This window comes from Alligator mississippiensis, chromosome 5 (assembly GCF_030867095.1).
Source record: "Alligator mississippiensis isolate rAllMis1 chromosome 5, rAllMis1, whole genome shotgun sequence".
Lineage (NCBI taxonomy): Eukaryota > Metazoa > Chordata > Crocodylia > Alligatoridae > Alligator > Alligator mississippiensis.
The window spans coordinates 92,024,675-92,045,620 of NC_081828.1; the positions used below are offsets into that span (position 1 = coordinate 92,024,675).

At 43.3% G+C, this 20,946-nt stretch overlaps 1 protein-coding gene across 3 annotated transcripts in view; it reads left to right on the forward strand.

Annotated features, from left to right (window-relative positions):
• GRB10 (growth factor receptor bound protein 10) overlaps positions 1-20,946 on the forward strand; it is a 201,913-nt gene that overhangs the window by 63,327 nt on the left and 117,640 nt on the right. For 2 of the 3 annotated variants that reach the window (XM_019483873.2, XM_006270561.4), the window contains one exon: positions 2,633-2,726. The exons of the other annotated variant lie outside the window; for it this stretch is intronic. In XM_019483873.2, coding sequence (XP_019339418.1) covers positions 2,633-2,726 — 94 coding nt within the window. The remainder of the gene's footprint in view (positions 1-2,632; positions 2,727-20,946) is intronic. 3 annotated transcript variants of the gene reach the window in all.

Consider the following 20,946-nt stretch of genomic DNA (forward strand, 5'->3'; position numbering starts at 1 on the left):
AGTGGTTTTTAATACCCTAAGGAGATCTCTGTGGCATGCCTCCTGTGAGAAAAACATGAGGGGGTGTGGGGAGGAAACAAACCTGTGGAAGAGACAGGAAGGTGGTTTTGATATGGAAGTTTAGAATTGCTCTACACTTGATAATTGAAACCTCTACTTCTAAAGACACTGAAAAAATGTGTAACTGGACCTTAGAATCCATGAGCTAGCTTTGTGGTTTGAGCACCTGCCTGGAGAACTGTCACATTGTTCCTGAGATGTAACTGTTACATTAGTTAGCTCAAAATAAAACAAACTTGTTTAAATACTAAGTTACACGTCTGTAGCCAACGCTGAGCGTGTTTACACATCGCCCTACAGCAACGTAGCGGTCACATATGTCTACACATGATTGCCAGCAATGTTGCCATAGCGACATGTTCCCAGGAATAGTGTGCCACTACAGTACCACAGCAGCAAAATCTAAGTGTGCACGGCACAGCAACCGCCCATACTGCGCCGTGCTTTAGTACTTCCAAAAGGAAGTACCAGAGTACAGCACCATAGCAATGTCACCATACAGTAATGTGTAGACTCACTGTGCCCACTGTACGACAACTTGAAGTAAGGTCCACTTAGTGATGTAGAGGGAATGCAAAGGCAAAAGGCTCTCATAGGTACTGTGTTCTTGCAAACACAGCATTATTATACTTGTTGTAGATGGTTTAAAGTGTATGTAGAGGGGTTGCGGGAGGGAACTGAAGAGGCAGAGATTTGGGACAATGAGAACACCAATGCCTGGTAGCAAGATAAAACAGCTTCTAGTATAACTCACTTTCATTACTGAGGTGGATTTGCCATGGCAGGTTAAGCATGCTCAACTGACTCAAACTCTCTGAACTTGACTTTGTGGCATGAGAATTGAAACTAGCACCCTTATGATGATGAAGGACTCTTAATCTTTATAATCCTGTCACATTTCTAGCTGCCAAATGAAAACTAAATATATAAGACTGAAGGGGTGGAATGCCATAGATTTTCAAGTTCCATACTGAAGAGGAGTATTTTGTCTTATTCTGTGTCGTTTAGCTCTTTAATCCTTGCCGTATCCTCTGTGAGGAGTAGGGGATCTGCAGTTAACCTTGGGTTCATGTTCCTAGCACAGAGTCTTTCAACAATTTCTTGCTTCTTAGATCTGCTCCTATCTTCAGAGGCCTCACAAAGATATTGTGCTAAGCTTAACAGGGAATTGCCATTTCATCTAACACATCTCTTAGTCTCCTAAAAGATCAGCTTCCAGTAGAGTTCGATCTACTTTCTCTGTGTAACCATTACAGTCTAAGGGTGCTTATATACGATCCCAGGTGGGGAGGTGGAGGGCGTTTTAATTAGAGTGACTCTCAGTAGCTGCTCTAATTAAAATGCCTGCAGTGTCTCATGTAGTCAGCGTCCTGCATTTCAAAACGGCATCAGGGGTGTTTTTGGCGTACCTGGCAGCGAGTGCTTTCAACAAGCTTCAGTTAAAGTGCCCCCACTGCCATTTTGAAACACGGGACACTGAATACATGAGATGCTGATTACATGAGATGCTGATTAGAACGCATCCGAGCGCATGGAAAAGTGCCCTAAATGCTTTGATTTAGTTGACTTGTAGCAGTTTGATTCCACCTGCCATACAAGAAAAGCAGGGAGAACTATGCCACTTTTTTTCAAACACTGGTGCCTATATATGTTTTATACACTATAGCTTGAAATAGCAGGGGACTGAGGTAGATGGCCTATAAAATCCATTCTTGCCTGTGTAGCTATTTGGCTAGCTATAAAATGAGGGCAAAATGATGAGATTAAAATACCTTGAAAGAAGGGTAAGTATGATTGCATGTCAACATGGTTTTAGGATGTGATTGAAAAGAGAGTTTGGGCTTAAGTTCTAGCTTGCGTAGGACAGTAAGTGTCAGAACAGATTCATACTTCCTTTTAAATTCTGACCTTTCATTTAAAAAAGGACCTTGCAGTTCTAGGATGTTATCTTGCTCTCTCCTAATCTGGGTTTTGGAAAGAACTACAAGAAGCTGTTGTGATATTTTTAACCCTACAAAAGGAAGTGTTAAAACTTTTCAGGTCTTATCTTGTGAGATGTCCTGAGAAAAGTAGTTTTGATTGACATGCAAATTTCTAGTGAATGTCTAAACTAAACCAATGTTACTCCTTAGCGAGTCTACTGAATTCCTTTCTGTTCATTTTGTTCTGGCTAATTAGCTATAAATCCTTTAACCGTAATCCCTGGAATTTCAGGAGGTTGTTTTTCTGTATCTCTTGAGAACTGTATAGCATACCATGTGAAGAATGCTTGACCAGAAGAAAAATCTTATTAGCATCAAATTTCCCAGTTTCAATTGGGAAACTGACTGAGAGTGGAGCCAAGAGTGTAAGGTTTTGATGTCCTGTGTTTTACTTAATCACTGCTTCAGACTTCACAAGTTCACATTACTTTGCCTTTGTTTTAACTTACGTTTTTGAAGATACAGTGACTAGTTCTTCACAACTTGCCTTGACTTTGCAGTAGGTTTGATTTTTTTACAAATCCAAAACATGTTTTAATCCAATGTTTTTTTCCTGCTCTTTGTGTGTTTGTTTTTTTAATTATTTTTAGGACAATGTAGATCAGACTTCAACTCATGCTCGACGAGACTTGGTGGAACCAGGATTCCAAGAACCTTCTAATCGCATGTCCCTGAATCACCAAGGTAAGAGGTGTTGTGGAGCTCAGGCCTGGCCAGTGAGATGGCTGAGGACTCACCACAGTGAATATTTAATAACTTGATAGTTGTGCCTCTTTCTCCACTCTTCATGTGAATGTTGAAAAATTATTTGTAACATCTTTGTAAACTCCTTTGAGTTGCATCGCAAACTGAAGTGCTCCTTTTGTGACATTTCCTACTCCAGTTTGGTTAAAAACTCGAAGCAGTTACAGGTGGAGTTTCTTGAGTTTTTTGGTTTTTATGAGTGCCCAATAATGTTAACACATCCAACACTTCAAATATAGTTTTAAAGTGCTTGTTTTTACTTGCCAGAGTCTAGTCCTGGATAGTATTTCTGTTGTGATCATCAATCTAGTTAATGTAGGGAAAGGGTCTGCATTTTTACCTGAATTTCATGTTGCTTATTAACTCTCAAGGAAGAACTCTGAACTCGTCTCTCACTACTGAAGCCAAAGTGTAATATTACACCAGTTAGTTATTTCTTAATGTGGTTCTTGAGTTCAGCTTTAGTTTGAGGTTTATTAGGCACAATCATTCCCTTAAAAAATCCTGGATTCATTAAACTCCTAACATAGACGCTATGTATCCTAGAAGGAATTAAAAGCCTTATAGGAAGGAAAGAGCTTAAATTCCACAGGACTGTTCTATAATGGGACCCATGTATTAACTATGAAGGGAACTACTTTGAGGGTTAAGCACTCACTGCTCCTTACAACTTCCTTTTAAAGTTTTACTGCTTCACTCTTCAGAAATCTACTTTAGAGTATCATTTACATAAAATATCAGTTCACCTTGATAGTGCACACATAAGGCTAGTGAAGGAGAACTTGGTGGCTAAAAGACTCCATTGACAAGATACACACTACAGTGTTTTTAATTGCTTGTTCTGTTTATTTGTTGGGATCAGCAAGGTTTGAGTTCTATGGTTTTGCAAATCCCTTGGGTTACTTAAATTGGCAAAAGTGCCCCAAACCAAAGTTGTTTATAATTTGAACTTTTTCTTTTGTAAGGTCCCTAAACTTTTTCTAAAGACTATACAGTGGGGGTAGAGTGTTACTTGAAGGTGCCACAAATCAATATCCTGCACTCTTTGTACTACTTCATATTTCTGATACCTACATGAAGATATGGGTGGATGACACATTCCACTTTCCATGCCCCTTGGGCTAACCACCTGCACTAATCACATCTCCCTTCTGACATCCAGTGCTCTTGACAGATTTTATATAAATGATGATCTTTGAAACTAATGGTAGACGTAATTAGGCTTCAAGCCTTCTAACAAAATGTAGAATTGCATCCAACAGACACTAGGCCCTTAGGCTTATGTCACTGAATTAGACCATGAAATCTGTTGCTGCTGATTTACTGCTTTTTAGGGCTAGAAGTAAGATCTTGATTATACTGAAGAGCTGGAAAGCATTGCTTGTTTGCGTCCATCATTCTCTTCCCCAACCTCTGCCCACACTTTCCCATTGCAAACTGTGATGTTAATTTAAAGCAAATTTTCAGAACTCTCAACGCTACTGGGATGCCATTATAACTACCAAAGGAAAAAAAATCCTTCTCTTCTCCTGCCTAATGATGTAGCCACCTTTATTACACTACTAGTAATTGACAAAATATATCTGTACATAGAAAAGCAACATCACTCCTGCAGAGCGGACGCTTTAACCTTTTGAGGTATTTCTTTGCATGAATTTTCAAAATGAGGTGTTCTGTACATGAGGCAGCTCCAGGCATTAAGTGGTTAAACAAAATTATTCACTGTTTCTGCTCCATGGTATCTGAAAGGATCCTTTTTTGGGGTGGGGGGGTTGGTATATGTAAGCTCTATTCAGATGTCTAGAAACTATGTTTGTACCTTGAATATTTCTTCATGATGCTCCTGCAAACCAAAGCTTTTGATCCCTGGGTATGCTCAGTAATTCCAGCTGTCTTCTGTTACTTGTTACTGGCAATACATACATGAAGACTTATATGGCACCTGGAGCACCTATACGCATGTTGGATGTCTGCTCTGATGTGTGCTAATTAGTATATGTTGGAGCAGACTTGATTAATCAAGCAGACTCAATTAGCACACTGCAGCAGTCTCCACATCATGTATTCAGTGTCCCTGCACTTCAAAATGGCAGTGGAGGCACTTTTACTAAAGCTTGTTTAATTAGTTTGAAAGTGCCCCCACTGCCATTATGAGGCATGGGATGTTGAATACCTGTGACGCTGTGGGTGTTTTTAATTAGAGCAGCTCTTGGAGCTACTCTAAAGCACCGCCACCCCAGTGCATGTATGAAGGCTCTCCTGATGTATCTCTGCCTGAGCTTCTTTGAGACAAATGTTCACATGCGATCTCATCCAAAATAACAGATGTTTTTTAATAGAATATTTTCCAAAACATTGGTTTGTTCTAAAGAATGCTTAAAGAGCAAGGTAAAGACTTGAGCTTTGTGTATGTCTTTTATGTACATATAAAAAAAAAAACTTATTTTATACAGTACTAACCAAAAGTTTATCTTGTTAAACTTAATGAATTGTGTTTATTCTGCATTGTTTGAACAGGAGCAGTCAAGTCAAAGATGTAACAAAAAAATAGAAGTGGTTTTATAATTGTCATTATTTTGCAACTCCTTGCCACAGTGGACATGCATCTTACTAGTCATATGGGTGGCATGGTCAAAGCAAAGGATGAGAAATCAGAAGGGTCAGAGTTCTGCTGCTTTTGACATTTTTAACTGCTGTATCTTTCCCACACAGGAATAATGCTTAATGCTCCTCCCATATTGTTGTGAAAGCGTACCATGACTTATGGTCATTTACATTTTGGTTTTTTCTCAGCCTAATAACGCTATTCTAATTTGTGAAAAGGGCACTCTTGCATACAGACTTAAAAGCAAAAGTATGTTAGCATTGAGCAACTGCTGCATTTTCAGAGATGATTGCAGCTAATTTAGTTACTTATGAGAAGCCAATTTAGAAGGTCTTCAGAGGAAGGTGAAGCTTGGCTCTAAAACAGGTCAAGGTGGTGACTTAAGTAGATCACCCAATTTAAAAACAAAACAAATACAATCATAATACGGTATTAATAGTCTTAAACCTAATTGTCTTGTACTTCATTTGCTTCCAGTGCCTGGTTGGTGTTGAATCAGAAGGTATGAGTTGTAGCAAAATTTTAATATTTTTTGAAAGTGCTGTTGAGCATGTGCAAGCAATAATATGTACTGATGAGTCCAGCTTTGCTCAAGTTGGGTGGTTAATTTTGATTTCAGTTATAAAGTGATGCCAAGTAGCAAACCCTTGGCCCTTACTCCTATGTGCTAAGCTTTCTTGGTGGGGAGGGTGGGGAAGCTGCCCCATAATGTTCTATCACATCCTTACCTGGATGAGAAGTTTTTAATGCAGTTGGGCTGAACAGAAATGCTTTATCTAGTTTTGTCTTGTGTATCCTGTGATGCGCTATAACTGAATTTTCAGCATTGGTTCATTTGTTCTGGCTGTTACATTGTGGAGCTTCCACCATTGGAAGTGTTTAAGAGAAGGTTAGACAAACAGCTTGCTGGGATGATTTAGATGAGAAAGATTTTACCTTGAGATGGGATTGGGACAAAATGACCTCCTAAACCCTCTTCCAGCCCTTTCTGTGATTTTGTACATACACTTACATGTCAGATTTGACCACTAAATTCAGAAAATACCATTAAGTTACCATCCTTACTTAAATTTGTGTTCATCCCTTGTTAGGTGAGAAATGTTGGTACAACAGCTTTTAGCTCTAGGTTATATCTTCATTGCTTTGCTTGTAAAAATGGCACTTAGATTTCTCTCCAGGAATCTGAACCTCCTTAGACATTTAAAGCAAGTAGAGCATTGTATAAGGGTAGAGAACCTTGGTTCAAGTCTCCTCACAGCAGATGAGACCCTGCAGTGTGGAGAAATTTAAGTACTTGTATGTTGACCTGTGAACACATTGCAGAACATCCTCTAGTTTGTACAAAGCAGTAGGAATCAGAGGATGTTCTTGCAAGTGAACAGTTTTTAAAAAAATACAAATTAATGTTAAATGTTGGTTATAAAAACAGTATTTATTCCTTTATGTAGTCTCATAGTTGTTCTGAGTCACATCCTTCTTGGACATGAACCATGTTATTACTGGCTTTTCCCCAGCTACTAGAGGGATCATCATGAAGGTACATTTTTCAGATGAGAGGCACTTTTCCTCTGTCTCTAAAAAGGTGCCCAGGATATTTTAGGTAGTAAAAATTTCCACCTACAGAAGCTTTCTAAATAGAACTCGAGTAGACAACTTGAAACCCATTGAGGGTAAGTGGATGAATCTCTTTACATTGGAGATCCTGGAGAAACTGTCAGGATCAAATTAGTTCATTCTTCAGGAAGAAGGGAACAGAATAAATTAGATATTAGGAAACATTTTCTCACTAGTCAGGGTGGCTAGGATCTGGAACCAAGTTCCAAGGGAAGTGATGCTGGTACCTACCTTGGGGGTCTTTAAGAGGAGGCTTGACGTTTACCTAGCTGGGGTCATTTGAGCACAGTTTTCTCTCCTGCCCAAGGCAGAGGGTCAGACTAGAAGATCTACAAGGTCCCTTCTGACCCTACATCTGTGAATCAAACCTAAACTTCCCTTGCTGCAACTTGAGACCATTTCTTTTTGTTCTGTCATCTGCCACCACTGAAAACAGTCTAGCTCCGTCCTCTTTCAAACCCCCCTTCAGGTAGTTGAAGGCTGCTATTAAATCCCTTCTGTTTCCTCTTCTGTAGACTAAATAAGCCCAGTTTCCACAGTTTTTCTTTATAAGTTTTCCTTATAAGTACCATTTTTGTTGCCCTCTGCTAGACTCCCTCCAATTTGTCTACATCCTTTCTGTAGTGTGGGGCCCAAAACAGGGCACAGTACTCCAGATGTGGCCTCACTAGTGCTGAAATAGAGGGGAAGAATCGCTTCCCTTGACCTGCTGTCCTTGACCTAGGGAGACCATCTCGCTACTCTTGAGGGATTTGCTGCTCAGTCTCATAGGTTTACCTTCTCAAGCAGGAAACCAAGAGCAGTGCTGTATCTCTTGCTCTATAGCCATGTTTCTTTAGTAGCAGAAAACAAGTGCATTAAGAGTTCTGGCAAGCAGCAGTTCTCTCAACAGCTGACTCAGCCATCTTTCCTGGTCACATTAGGAAATCTTGCCTGCAGTTAAAGTTATGCAGGTGGTGTGATTTTAAGCACATAGAGCAATCAATTTCCTAGACTTCCGTAGAACTTTCATTCTTAAAGCATTTGTTGCTCAATAGGCCCAGATGAATCAGATAAGACTCTTGATATGCATCTCATTGAACTCTTGTTCTTTTAAGTAAAACAGATGTCCAGTTTTTAAACTCAATAGCTAAAAGCTGAAATGTGTTCATCACAGGACCAAGAGCATCTAGAAAGAAACTTCTTTTTTGATGCATAAAATGTATCATGCTTCTGTTATGACTAGTGCAGGCTATAATTTGTATCTCCAGTTTCTCCAGTGGTCTAAAGATCTGAATGTGAAATATTTGGAAATCTGCCTTGGTAGTCTCTTGATTATTCTTATTATTATTATTATTTTTTTTTTTTGCATGGTTTCATTGTAAGTGAGGCATTTGCTGGGTGATATGAAAACTGATCCTGGCTTTCCTTGTCTAGTTACCTTGTAGCTTGAGACAGTGATATTTCTTTTTAAACTCTATACCTTTCCTCAAGGTAGGCTAACTTTGGTTATGGTTTGCTTTTTTGTCACTGAATGTGAAAGGACAAAATCTGTCTAATGCTAAATTAGCATTCACGTTTTGCTTAAGTTTTTTTCATAGATTCTTATGTATTAAGAATCACCTATTGTCTGTTAAGCAAAGCCAGATCTCTTGCATTACTTATAATTTCACATCATTTGTCCATATGCTGCCTATCTAAATCATTACTAGTGTATATATCTTCACCAGCCTTAAATGTAAGTTTTTTCTCCTTCAGTTTTCAGAATCATCTTTGTAGGTATTAAATAGCCACCTGCTAAAATAAATAATGTAATTTTTTTTAAACTTTGGTGCTGATGACACATGTATATGCAGCTACATGTGTGATGCATCAGAGTTTTTTTGAGAACAAAAGTAGAAGATATAGATTCTGATTGCAGCTATTAGCATGCTTACCTGTTGCGCGCGCGCTCTCTCTCTCTCTCTCTCTCTCTCTCTCTCTCAATTTTTTCCCTAGCGGAATCCCTCCCCCAGCAGCAGAAGTGGTGCTTATTCTTTGGCAGGGAGCCCTACTGGGAGTGTTGCTTGGCTAACCTCTATTTTACCTCTTCGTCAAATGTAAAAGCAGGAATACTACCTCTGTTCTTCAACAAACCCTGTCCAAAAACTAGGAGGGAGTAGAATAGTAATAATATCCTGGCACAAGCATGAGTACCATACATTAGAAACAGAATCTGATTTTTTTTTTTTTCTTTACTGAAACAAAGCTTTTTTCCCCTAAGTGTGTGTGTATGTGTGTGTGTATCTTAAAATGATGAACCCTATTAATTGAACCCCCCCCCAAAAAAAAAAAAAAAAAGAAAAGGAAGTAATCCAGAGGTTTAGCAAAGATCATCCAGCTATTTTTTGTTCTTGGCCTTTGGCTATATCTGTAATTCAGGGCTCTAAGAAACTATTGCTAATCTGCCCTGTCTAGTGGCTCTTGTATAAAGAAACCATTTTATGCTTTGATATAAAGTAATAAAACTTGAAAAAGAACAAAACTGCTTTGTGTTGCCAGTGCAGAATATTAAAGTAGTCATGTAGTTGGCAAGAAGTGAATGTTGTACATCAGAAACCTGCTGTAATGAGGATGATGGAATTTAGTACACCAATATTAATATGAAATGCAGGTTCTCTAGTTTAGCAGGGGCCAAACTTTCTGGCAGGCATGCCACAGATTAAGCTGGGGTGGATAATTATTTTGGGTAGAGGGCTGCTTAAGTTTTGGTGAGGTGTCGAGGGCCGCATGGGTAGAAGTCCCGACTTCTGACAGTTGCCCGGCCCCCTTGTTGCAATCTTGGGACTGGAATTTCCAGCTCTAACCCCTGACCTTTGCCACCAGAAGTCCCTTCCCTTGCCCCCCAGAAATACTCCTTTGGGGGAGAGGGGTTGCAGTCTTAACCCCCCCCATCATAAAATAAAAGTCAAACACCTACTATAAGATATTTGAATTTTATTATGAAAAATACTTTTGTCATGATTTACGTTTATGTAGTGTATATGGAAGTGATTGCATAGTAACTCAAAAATAAATTCTTAGTCTTGTGTATTGTGGGTGTGGGTCTGTGTGTTTGGTGGGGTTGGGGGTGTTTGGTGGGGATGTGTGGTGTGGTGTGCATGTGTATGGTGGCATGTGGGTGGGTGTGTGTGTACTTGAAGTAGGGTGTGAGCGGTTCATGAGGGGGTGTGGCTGTGTGTGTGGAGGGCATAGGGTATGTTGGTGGTTTTGTATATGTGGGGGGTTGTGAGGGCAGAGTATGGGTGTATAGTGTTTGGGGGGTGTGGGGACCCCTTTGCACTCTCCCATGGTGCAGCAGCAGGTGGGGCACTTGGGGCACAAGTGCCTGGCGGGGCGCAGCTCCTGCCAACATTGCACATGGTAGTGAGGAACGCAGCCTCCACTCCACTGTCTGTATCACTGGTGCTCCCTGCTACTCATGCATAGCCCCTGCACTTGCCAGGCACAGAAGGGAAGCCCTGCGCACTGGAGACAGCTGCCTTCCCCGCTGGGACTACCCTGAAGGGGGAGAAGCCCCAGGCACCTTCCCCAGAGGGGCAAAGAAGGCAGCCAGCTCCAGTGTGTGGGGCTTCCCTCCTGTGACGTGCGAGTGCAGGGGCTGCGCATGAATGACAGGGAGTACTGGTGATACAGACTGCCCAGCAGAGGCTGCGCCCCTTACTGTAATGTGCAGTGCTGGCTGCAGCCACACCCCACCAGGCACCTGTGCCCTGAGCGCCTTGCCACCTGCTGCTGCCGCCACTGGCTGCCAGGGCTGTGCACCATAGACGGAGTGTGGGTGGAGTCTTTCCATCCCACCACCCTCCCTCACACCCATGTGCTGCCCACCCAAGCTCCACGCTGCTGCCACCGCCCTGGCTGTGGGTTCCATACTGCCGCCAGCCCCAGCCCCATGCTTCGTGCTTCTGCCAAGCTGCAGCCCCACCCCTGCTGCTTCCCTACTGTCACAACCCAAAGTTGTGATTTTTTGTTTGTGTGTGTGCTTTGGTACTGCTAAATTATTTCCCGCCAATTTGTCGCTTTCTTTGCACGGTAGAGTTCTCTGCTGCTAGAGAGAACTCTGGTGCAGCAGGGGATTTCCCGCCGGATTGCAGCTTCTTTGCGGTGTGCATCTCTTTCTTGCACCGTAGTGATACACGCTGTAAAGAAGTTCCCGCCATTTGTATTAGGATCCGCGCTATGTTATTGGCCGGTTCCTAATTTAGGCACACGTGGTGGCTAGCGATTGGCTTGCTAGCCGTACAAAAGGCTTGGGTAGTTTCCGCCCAAGCGGGAGGAGGGAGGAAGAGAGAGAGATTCTGTGTGAAGATCTCCAAGTGCTGCGGACCCGGCGCGCCTCCCCTAAGCAGGCAATAGAGGCAATAGAACCAAGCCTACGGAGCTTTCGCTTCTCGCCTCTCCCCGTCGCCGAGCGCAATCCTAGACGTATCCCTTTCCTGTAACTTCGGACCCGCGGAGCCTAAGTAACTCTGGGGAAACTTTTCAAACCCAACTTTACCGGACCCGCGGAGCCTAGCAAACTCCGTGGGAGCAATCGTTTTGTCAGAGTCCTCCAACGAGGTTTCAAGCGGGAGCTGTGCCTGGAAACCTGTCCAGCCTACACCAATGCCATCTTTGGGTGTAAGTAAATAATCTTTTCAATCAACCATTATGCCTCCGTAACTAATTCTAACTCGTGCGCGCTAAACCGCCCCGCGGTTCTTTCCCGCCCCACGTGCCCGGGCTGCTGGCCACAGCCCGTGTGCACCGAAGACGGGTCCGGTACGACCCCGGTTCGCTCCCGGCTTGCCCATGGCGGCCAGAATGGGATCGGAATCACCGCCACGCATGGCGACGAGGGCGGGATCGGGGCCCGGCCTGCACACCTACGTGCTTCCTGGAGCCAGCAGGAGACTGGGGAAGCAGAGCACATCCCGGGGGCTGCAGCAGCAGCCCCATGTGGAAGCTGCACACTGGCCGGGCCGGCCCCTTCTGCCCACGAGGGTGGGAGCGAGTCAATAGGGTATGTTTTGGGTTGTGTGTACGTGTGGGCACCTTGGTCCCATCCTTGTAGGCAGAAGGGCTGGGTGAGGTACAATTTGTCAGTGGGCACTGGGAGCTAGGTGAAAGTGCTTGGTGGGCCACATCCGGCCTGTGGGCCAGATTTTGCCCACCTCTGGATTAAGCCCTATGGCCTCTCTGAGTGTTACTTCAGTGGCTCCAGTGCTCTTCCTCAGCCCATTCTGTTGCTCTGCTTTCTACTCCCTGTCTCATCTACCACTGTGCTGCCTACTCCTCCCTGATGTACTGCATGACACACAGGCTGACCCCTACTCTAGATTGTAGTACTGGCCTTGTCACAAATGCAGGATTTTAAGCATGCTGTCCCCAGCAGTACAGAATGAAATGTCTCTTCAGATATCCTGACTGTTCACAGTGAAGTGCTTCCTTTTTTCAACCTCCTGCTTAAATGTGCACTCTTTATCTCATTTTGTCTTAAGGAAATGACCCAAGACATCCTACTTGTGGTCCATCTCGGTAAAATATTGTTTACTGCAGCACTTTAATTCTGTAAGCAGATTGCTTAGGCAGTCTTGTGCAGTAGTCTTCCTCTTACAGTAGCTGTCTTTTTGGAAAAATATCTATATGTCCTACATACCAGTTTAAAGCTATCAACATGAGTAGCTCAGGAGTGGGATGTTTATCTAACAGTAGCACATACAACATTTGAAATTTGCTGACTGAGAAGAGGAAAATACTTTCCTTCATATCTTAATCTATTTCAACTCAAGTGAAATACTACCAAGAGCACAGTTTCAGTGCATGTCCCCCTTCTACATTTAGATCCTCCACAAGACCAGTCAGTCTCACCTCCATCCTTGGCAAAATCTTTGAAAAAATTATCAAGGCTCACATTTGCGAGAGCCCGGCAGGACAAATAATGCTGAGGGGAAACCAGCACGGGTTCGTAGCAAGCAGATCATGCCTGATTAATCTAGTCTCTTTTTATGACCAGGTTACAAAACGCCTGGACACAGGAGGAGGGGTGGATGTCGTATACTTAGACTTCAGGAAGGCCTTCGATACGGTATCCCACCCCATATTGGTGAACAAGTTAAGAGGCTGTGACTTGGATGACTACACAGTCCGGTGGGTGGCGAATTGGCTGGAGGGTCGCACCCAGAGAGTCGTGGTGGACGGGTCGGTTTCGACCTGGAAGGGTGTGGGCAGTGGGGTCCCGCAGGGCTTGGTCCTTGGACCGATACTCTTTAATGTCTTCATCAGCGACTTGGACAAGGGAGTCAAATGTACTCTGTCCAAGTTTGCAGATGACACAAAGCTCTGGGGAGAAGTGGACACGCCGGAGGGCAGGGAACAGCTGCAAGCAGACCTGGACAGGTTGGACAAGTGGGCAGAAAACAACAGAATGCAGTTCAACAAGGAGAAATGCAAAGCGCTGCACCTAGGGAGGAAAAATGTCCAGCACACCTACAGCCTAGGGAATGACCTGCTGGGTGGCACGGAAGTGGAAAGGGATCTTGGAGTCCTAGTGGACTCCAAGATGAACATGAGTCAGCAGTGTGACGACGCCATCAGAAAAGCCAATGGCACTTTATCGTGCATCAACAGATGCATGACGAATAGATCCAAGGAGGTGATACTTCCCCTCTATCGGGCGCTGGTCAGACCGCAGTTGGAGTACTGCGTGCAATTCTGGGCGCCGCACTTCAAGAGGGGTGCGGATAACCTGGAGAGGGTCCAGAGAAGGGCCACTCGTATGGTTAAGGGCTTGCAGACCAAGCCCTACGAGGAGAGACTAGAGAACCTGGACCTTTTCAGCCTCCTCAAGAGAAGGTTGAGAGGCGACCTTGTGGCTGCCTATAAGTTCATCATGGGGGCACAGAAGGGAATTGGTGAGGCTTTACTCACCAAGGCGCCTCTGGGGGTTACAAGAAATAATGGCCATAAGCTAGCAGAGAGCATATTTAGACTGGACATTAGGAAAAACTTCTTCACCGTTAGAGTGGCCAAGGTCTGGAATGGGCTCCCAAGGGAGGTGGTGCTCTCCCCTACCCTGGGGGTCTTCAAGAGGAGGTTAGATAAGCATCTACCTGGGGTCATCTAGACCCAGCACTCTTTCCTGTCTATGCAGGGGGTCAGACTCGATGATCTATTGAGGTCCCTTCCGACCCTAACATCTATGAATCTATGAAAGACAAGAGGGGAAAGGAGCACTTAAGAAATCTGCTTGCTTATAAAATTGATAATAGACATCTATTATGGGGACTCAAGGGTAGGTGAAATTACTACACTCTTAAAATGTAGTATCCCTTCACCTACTTAAAACGCATGTGGATTATTGGGATTTGTGTCCTAGAACTTTAATAAAATCCATTGAATGCTTTTCGCATATTGGCATAAGTCATGTTCCCTCCTCTCCTTCTCTTCCCCACCCCCCGACCTTTCAAACAAAGCTAAACTTATTTGTGCTCTGTATCTGGTCAGCCTGACGCTTCTATCTTGTGATGGCAGAATTTCTCACAGCTGGCATGATGCAGACTTCTCACCTGCATCCAGTTCTGCCTATATTTATGTCAGTTCAACGCAGAGGATGTTTTCATTGGAATCGTAGGAATCACGGGTAAGGAACACGGAGCACCTAGGTGAAGCTGTGCTGCAATTAGAGATGGATAATGTTAATGACAGAGGACTTCTCCACTCTGAATATTTAGATTGAAGCCTTTTATTTTTATTGGTCTTTTAAAGTTGTTGGTCTCTATGAAAACAGCTAGAGGGTGAAGAATTCATTACTGATAAACTTTGGAAGCCACAATAAAAAGTGCTTCAATAGCTGTATTTTATGCTCTATTTCTTCCAGGTAGAACAGAAAATTAAAGTAAGAGTAGATTAGGTTTTGTTTAGAATCTGGTTATACACAAAATAATTAGATATAATGGAATAAAAATAATTAGGATACATTTTTTTAAACCCTTTTCTTTAAAAGTATGCATGCTATATGTTTTATAGTTGTTGTCTTTGGGGAAGAGAGTCCTATAATACATTGTAAAAGTAGTAAAGCTGCAAACGCATTCAAATTGGGCATATTTAAAATACCACAGTCGACAGGTGCACTTGCTGTTTAAGGTACTTGCAGTATAGAAGTAATTATAAATCCTAAACAAATGTAGGTTTGGTGCTTAAGCTGAATGGGGCTTTAAAAGTTGGCTGACACTGTTATACCAAATTTAGGTTAAGCTGTCTGGTCAAGTATAGAATTAGCTTAATATTTTAATATCCTTTTCTACATAATAGTACAATTTTAGGAGCTTATTCTCCAGAAGAGCAGAAGTGTTGCATAATAATCTAGCACATCTTTTGGCCGAGGGTGGAAGTGGTCAATTCATACCAAGTTAAAGTTTAAAAGTACTTTAAGTATACCTTTTAATCAATTACAGAAGAATAATTCTGCTGAATGACTTGGAATCCACTGGAGATTACAGAATGTCATGAATATGTAAATATAACCCTTTAATTAAAACAAACACACTGCCTCACCATATACTTATGAATCCACTTCAATATGGGTTGCCTAACATATTCTGTCATAGTGTATTAATGTATTGTGGTGTAGTTAAGTAATTGGATTTCACTACAATATTGTGCTAAGTCAGAGAAGCTGGAATAGTGTTAAAAGGTGTGGGGGAGGTGTTGTTTGTTTTATTAATGTTTAAGCAGACAATTATTCATACTGAAAGTGTGCTTCATGTCCAGAGATTTTGACCAGAGACTCTTTGCCCTGGCGCACACTTTAAAGACAATGCTAACAGCTTCTTTCACTGTGCTGACGAGAGGCTGGTACGCAATTGCTCTTAGTGGCCTCACTGAGATGGAGCACAGTCACATCAATTTGCATTTGCAACTCCTCTTGGCTCAAAGCCCCCATTATTGGGTTCTTTATTTTATTCTTCTATGTCTTGTTCTTTCTTGCTTTTCCTTTCTATCCGTTATTTTGGAAGTGGAAGGAGAATGTTTTAACCTTTGCACAATTTGCTGCCTCCTCCTTGTGTTTTTGGTCTCCCCCATGTGATGTCACCATTCTAGTGAAGTTGTTTTCACTCTCTTTTGAAGGCTCTCCTTGACGTAAGGGGACAACACTGTTTTTCTTCTGTAAGTCACCAAAGTCCAGAGATTTCATAACTGTCCCTTCTGCTTTGGACAGTTGCATGTGCTTGTATTGCCATGCCAAGTTGGTTATCCAGGACAAGTTTGGTCCTATACATTCAAGATCAGATGGGTTAAGAAAGGAAACTTTTTTTGCTTTTGGATAAAGCCATGAGCCCAGATCAAATCCAGGGTCAAAGCTCACCTTAGTACAGAAAGATGTGGTGTACCTAGCCTGCACCTTCCCCTCCTGATGCTTTGGGTTCTAACGCTTCACCTGCAATATCTGGCTGGTCGACATTTCTTCCCCATTGACTCTAGGTCCCATGTTTTGTCTTTGCCATCCTCTGAGCCAAGCATGTAAGTCTGGTCTTCATGACCATGACCCCATAGCATCTCTAGTCCTCAGGGCCGTGGCCTCAAAGCTTTTGGGCATTTGTTCTCCTACACTCCAAGATCCTAAGCAACTGCCTGCCTGCCTACCACCTCAATCCTGAAAACAACTGTCTGGGAGGGGCAATGGTATTTCTATTCAGGTAGTGTTCAAGCAGTCAACTGATTTAACGGCTCATTGTTATCTCCCTGATTCCTGCTAATCTCTGTCTGCTGCACAAGTGTTAAAGCCCCCTCTCCTTTTTAATGGTTTTGATGTTCCACTATTCAAGCTATTCTTTCTTCATATTAGCCATTCCTGGTACTATCCAGCTTCTATTTAGCAGCCCTGTAGATGGTTTTTACCTCTAGCTGAATACCTTCTCCCAGGTGTAGAGTGTGACGATTGGAGGTACTGTCAGAATGTTCAAACAGACTAGATTTTTTTGATTTCCAAATTCAAGTAAGACAGTGGCACTCAACCTTTTTGCCCAGTGGGTGGATGGGCAGTGCCCCATCTGGCCATGAGCCAGATCGGACTGGTAGTCCTGAACCGGTACCTGGGACTGGTACAGATGGTTCCACCCAGCCATACAGAGGCAGGCAAGGGGAAGCTGTATGGAGGAAGAGGGTTGGCCCAGACCTTTGGTGGGGGAAGGGCATGGCCTGGCTCCCATCTGGCCCTGTGGGGGAGGTAGTGTGGCTTGGCCCTGATAATTCCCGGGGGGGGAGGGGGACATGGCCCAGCCCTAGAGGGAGTAGGAATTGTGGCCCTACCCCAACTTGGCCATATAGAGGGATGGAGGTGTGGCCCACCCCTGGTCTGGCTGGGCAGGCAAGTGGGGAAAGGGACATAGCCTAGTTCTGATCTGCCATTAAGGGCTTGGAGTTTTGGGTTTGAGAATATGGCAGCGGGGAGTAGGTGGGTGGCAGTATTGTCACTTATTTCCAGGTGCCACATTTCCCAACCTGTGGGAAGTCCCATGGGAGAAGTGTTATGGCTCCACAGGCTGGATTTCACCCATGGACAGAGGTTGAACATCCCTGGCAGAGTAAGGAATATACATTTAACTGTAATGACACAATATCTTTTTGACTATTTTTGCCTTTTAAAAAAAAAAAAAGAAAAACTTCACATAATCTAGCAAACTAATGCACATTCCAATATTTATATTGTTTTTTGCTTTGATCTTAAACTGAATGCCATTGTCCCTCCCAGTGCTGGGCTTCTTTCTAGTTTCTCTCTAACTGAAGAAAAATATCATGTTATATCTGATGCTGCAGCACCCCACTTTTCAAATACTACATCTGTCCATGTTGGTTGAGGTATAATTTCTTCCTGAAAATATTCTAAAGGGTCTGTTTCTTTTTGGTGCCAAGATGTCTACCAATACAGTAATAGTCTACAAATAGTAATACCTCATGACTTCTGTGCAACTGTTTTGTTTTGTTTTTTAAATCTGTATTGCAGTAGCATACAAGCACTCCAGTCATGGATCAGGGCCTTACAGTGCTAAAGGCAGAACATACAGAACAAAAGGCAGTGAAAGAGATCTTTGGCAGAAATGAACCTGGCAGAATGTTGACCTTCAGGGCACCCTGAGAGTATCATATTTTCTCAGATATGACACCCCAGAATAAAATATGAACCTTGTTTTTCAAAGGTAGAATGAAGAAAAAAAGATCAGTCCTTGTAGAAAGTAACTGAACAGCAGCAGCTGGGGAGCCAAGCCTACTCATTTTTCTGCTCCCTGTGGATTGCTTGCAGTAACGTTTGCTGTCGCTGAGCAAAAGCTTACTGTGTTTCTGCACTTGTAATGCCCACCCCAATTTCCAGCAGCTGGCTTTTGGAAATAAGTTGCATACTGTATAAGAGAAAATACTGCACTCATTGGAGGGATTAATATTCAAAGTTAAGGACTCCTAACAAAAAAAAAAATCTTCTTGCAAGGAAGGTGTTTGCAAGGCAGGTGTTTTGAGCTCTGTAGTGGCCATTTATACACTTGTATTGTGGGTGGTGTTCTTGGATATAGGCAGCTCTTAGGCCATTTCAGCTTGGCTTTTAAAGTTTTTCTGGTATAGCTGTATGCCAAACCACCTATGTTTCTTCTGGTATAGCTTTAAATGGTTTGGCAAATGAAATAAGATGTAGACCGGCTCAAGCATTCCACTGCTGTTATAACAGCATCTACGTGAGAATTTTAGATATAGCAATGTGGCTTTAAAAAAAAAAGTTGGGGGGGGGTGGGAAGGATGGAAAACCCTACTCATGCCTTTTACAGAACTCATCCTGTAATGGGTTTTAGGCATTTGTGCACTGATGTATACTTGGAATTTGAAAAAGTAAATTTGGAGATGTGCCAGTGATTTTTGTTTGCCTTAGAAGCCCCAGTCTGATGTACAGTCTCCATGTGCTATGTGATATGTAAACACAAAGAAAGGCATAACTCTTGACCCAAAGATCTTACCATTCAATTTTTAATAATATCCAAACACATCTTTAAAAATATGTCAAGGAAGTATATTCATGCCATTCCCTGTGTAAACGGATTTGATGGTTCGAAGTCTTGAGTTTTTTTCAAATATTTGCTGTCTTTATGTGCCATTCAATCCGCATTATATTTTTTTCTATTTTCTCTTAGGTGTCTTTAGGTTTTGAAAAATCTTAAATAGATTTCAACTTGAGGCTAGATCAACTGAGCAAGTTTTTGCTGGTACAATAATCCCAGTTAGGAGTGTGACTGTTTGTGACCCACCTAGAATAGAGGCTACCGTAATGGTTAAAAAGTGCTTCTGCAACGGATAGTTTATTTCTTTTGCTGAATAGACATAAGTTACATTGGCAGAAAGCACTGCTTTATCTGTGTAATCAACACCCATGTTCAGGGACCTACCCAAATTAAGGTGGCAGACGGGCAATTTTACAGGCCGATCACTGAACCAGCCGCCATTTTCATGGGCTTATGTCTAGGCCGCCTCCTCCCGCCCTCCTCCCCTCCCCCGATTGGGAGAGGGGCCCCAGCAGCCTCACCCCTCACTACTGATTTGGTGAAGAAGGGTGGGGCCACATGAAAGGCAGCCCTCTCTGCCAATCAGCATCAGAGGGAGGAGGGGGTGACTGCTCTGGTAGATTATCGGATTCCAGCTTGATTCCGGTGGATTTCCCTCCGCCTCTCCCTCCTTCCACCCCCCCGCCCCCCCCCATAGGCTCAAAGGCTGGGGCTACAGTGGCTGCCCCCACTGGGGAGCCAGCATTTTATTTTTAGTAAGTTTTTTTTTTTTTTCCTCAGCGATTTCCACACACACACAACCACAGAAACTGCTGTTTTTTGCAGTGTTTATGATTTGAGTAGGTCCGTACTCATGTTAAAATGATTTGCCAGACCTATTTCTAGTAGAGCTTTCTAGATGAATAAAAGCTATCTATTAAGAACTGTGGAAAGTGAAGACACTTAAGAGATTTTTCACATGTTAAAGTCCTTCTGCAATTAAGGTGTTAATGTGCCAGTTAAGGTGGCATAAATGGCCTGTGTGGCATTTTAAATTGATCCTGTGGCATGTCCGGGGTGTTCCAGTGTCATGGCCAGCAAGCAGGTGATTGCTGATCCCAGCTCTGGGTTTGGAACAAACATCCTCTTTGGAGCACAATCAGGAGTGCTGCAATATGTTGTGGCACAGCTAATCCATTTCATGGATGTCTAACCAATATTGCCAGGGATGTTGTCCCCCAGAGTCAGTCTCCTGCCCCTTCCAGGGCTTCAGGGGCCTGGGCCTGAGGGAGAAGAGCCCTGGGTACCCTGCTTTAACTTGGGGCATACTTCTGCAAATGGGGAAGCCTCCTGCTTGCAAGGTATTTTCCCCATATGTGTATGCAAAGTGCAGAGGAGGGAAGCTCCCATAGGGGCAGACCACGTATGGGGGAACCCCTGTTCAGGCAATTCAAGTGGGGAAGGGGGTACTCCCAAAGGGGAAAACCTGTGCTTGTACACAGTGCTGTAGGTTGGAGTGCCATGTGCAAGCGGAGGAGGGAAACCTTACGGAAATCATCTGTGCCAGAGAAATCATTCTTCCAGGTTGGAGTGCAGTATACAAGCATGGAGGGGGGACCCCTATGGGAGTTCCCCTCTACCAAGGTTGCAGGCACATGTCCAGGGAATCTCCTGCAGAGGGAATCCCTTGTGCCTCAACAAGGAGGTGTATTTGCAGGGGGTTCCCCCTGCTTGCAGAGATGTGCCCCACATCAGGGTGGGTCACCCAGGATTGGGCTCCTGAGGCTAAGGGAGTTCCTCCCTGGGACAGCTGGAGAGATGGCACAAATGGTTACTAGGCTTGTTGCCACCACAAAATTTAAGCCCTATGACCGCACCAGGTCATAGCAAGCTATGGGCACCTGGCTTTTAACTTGCC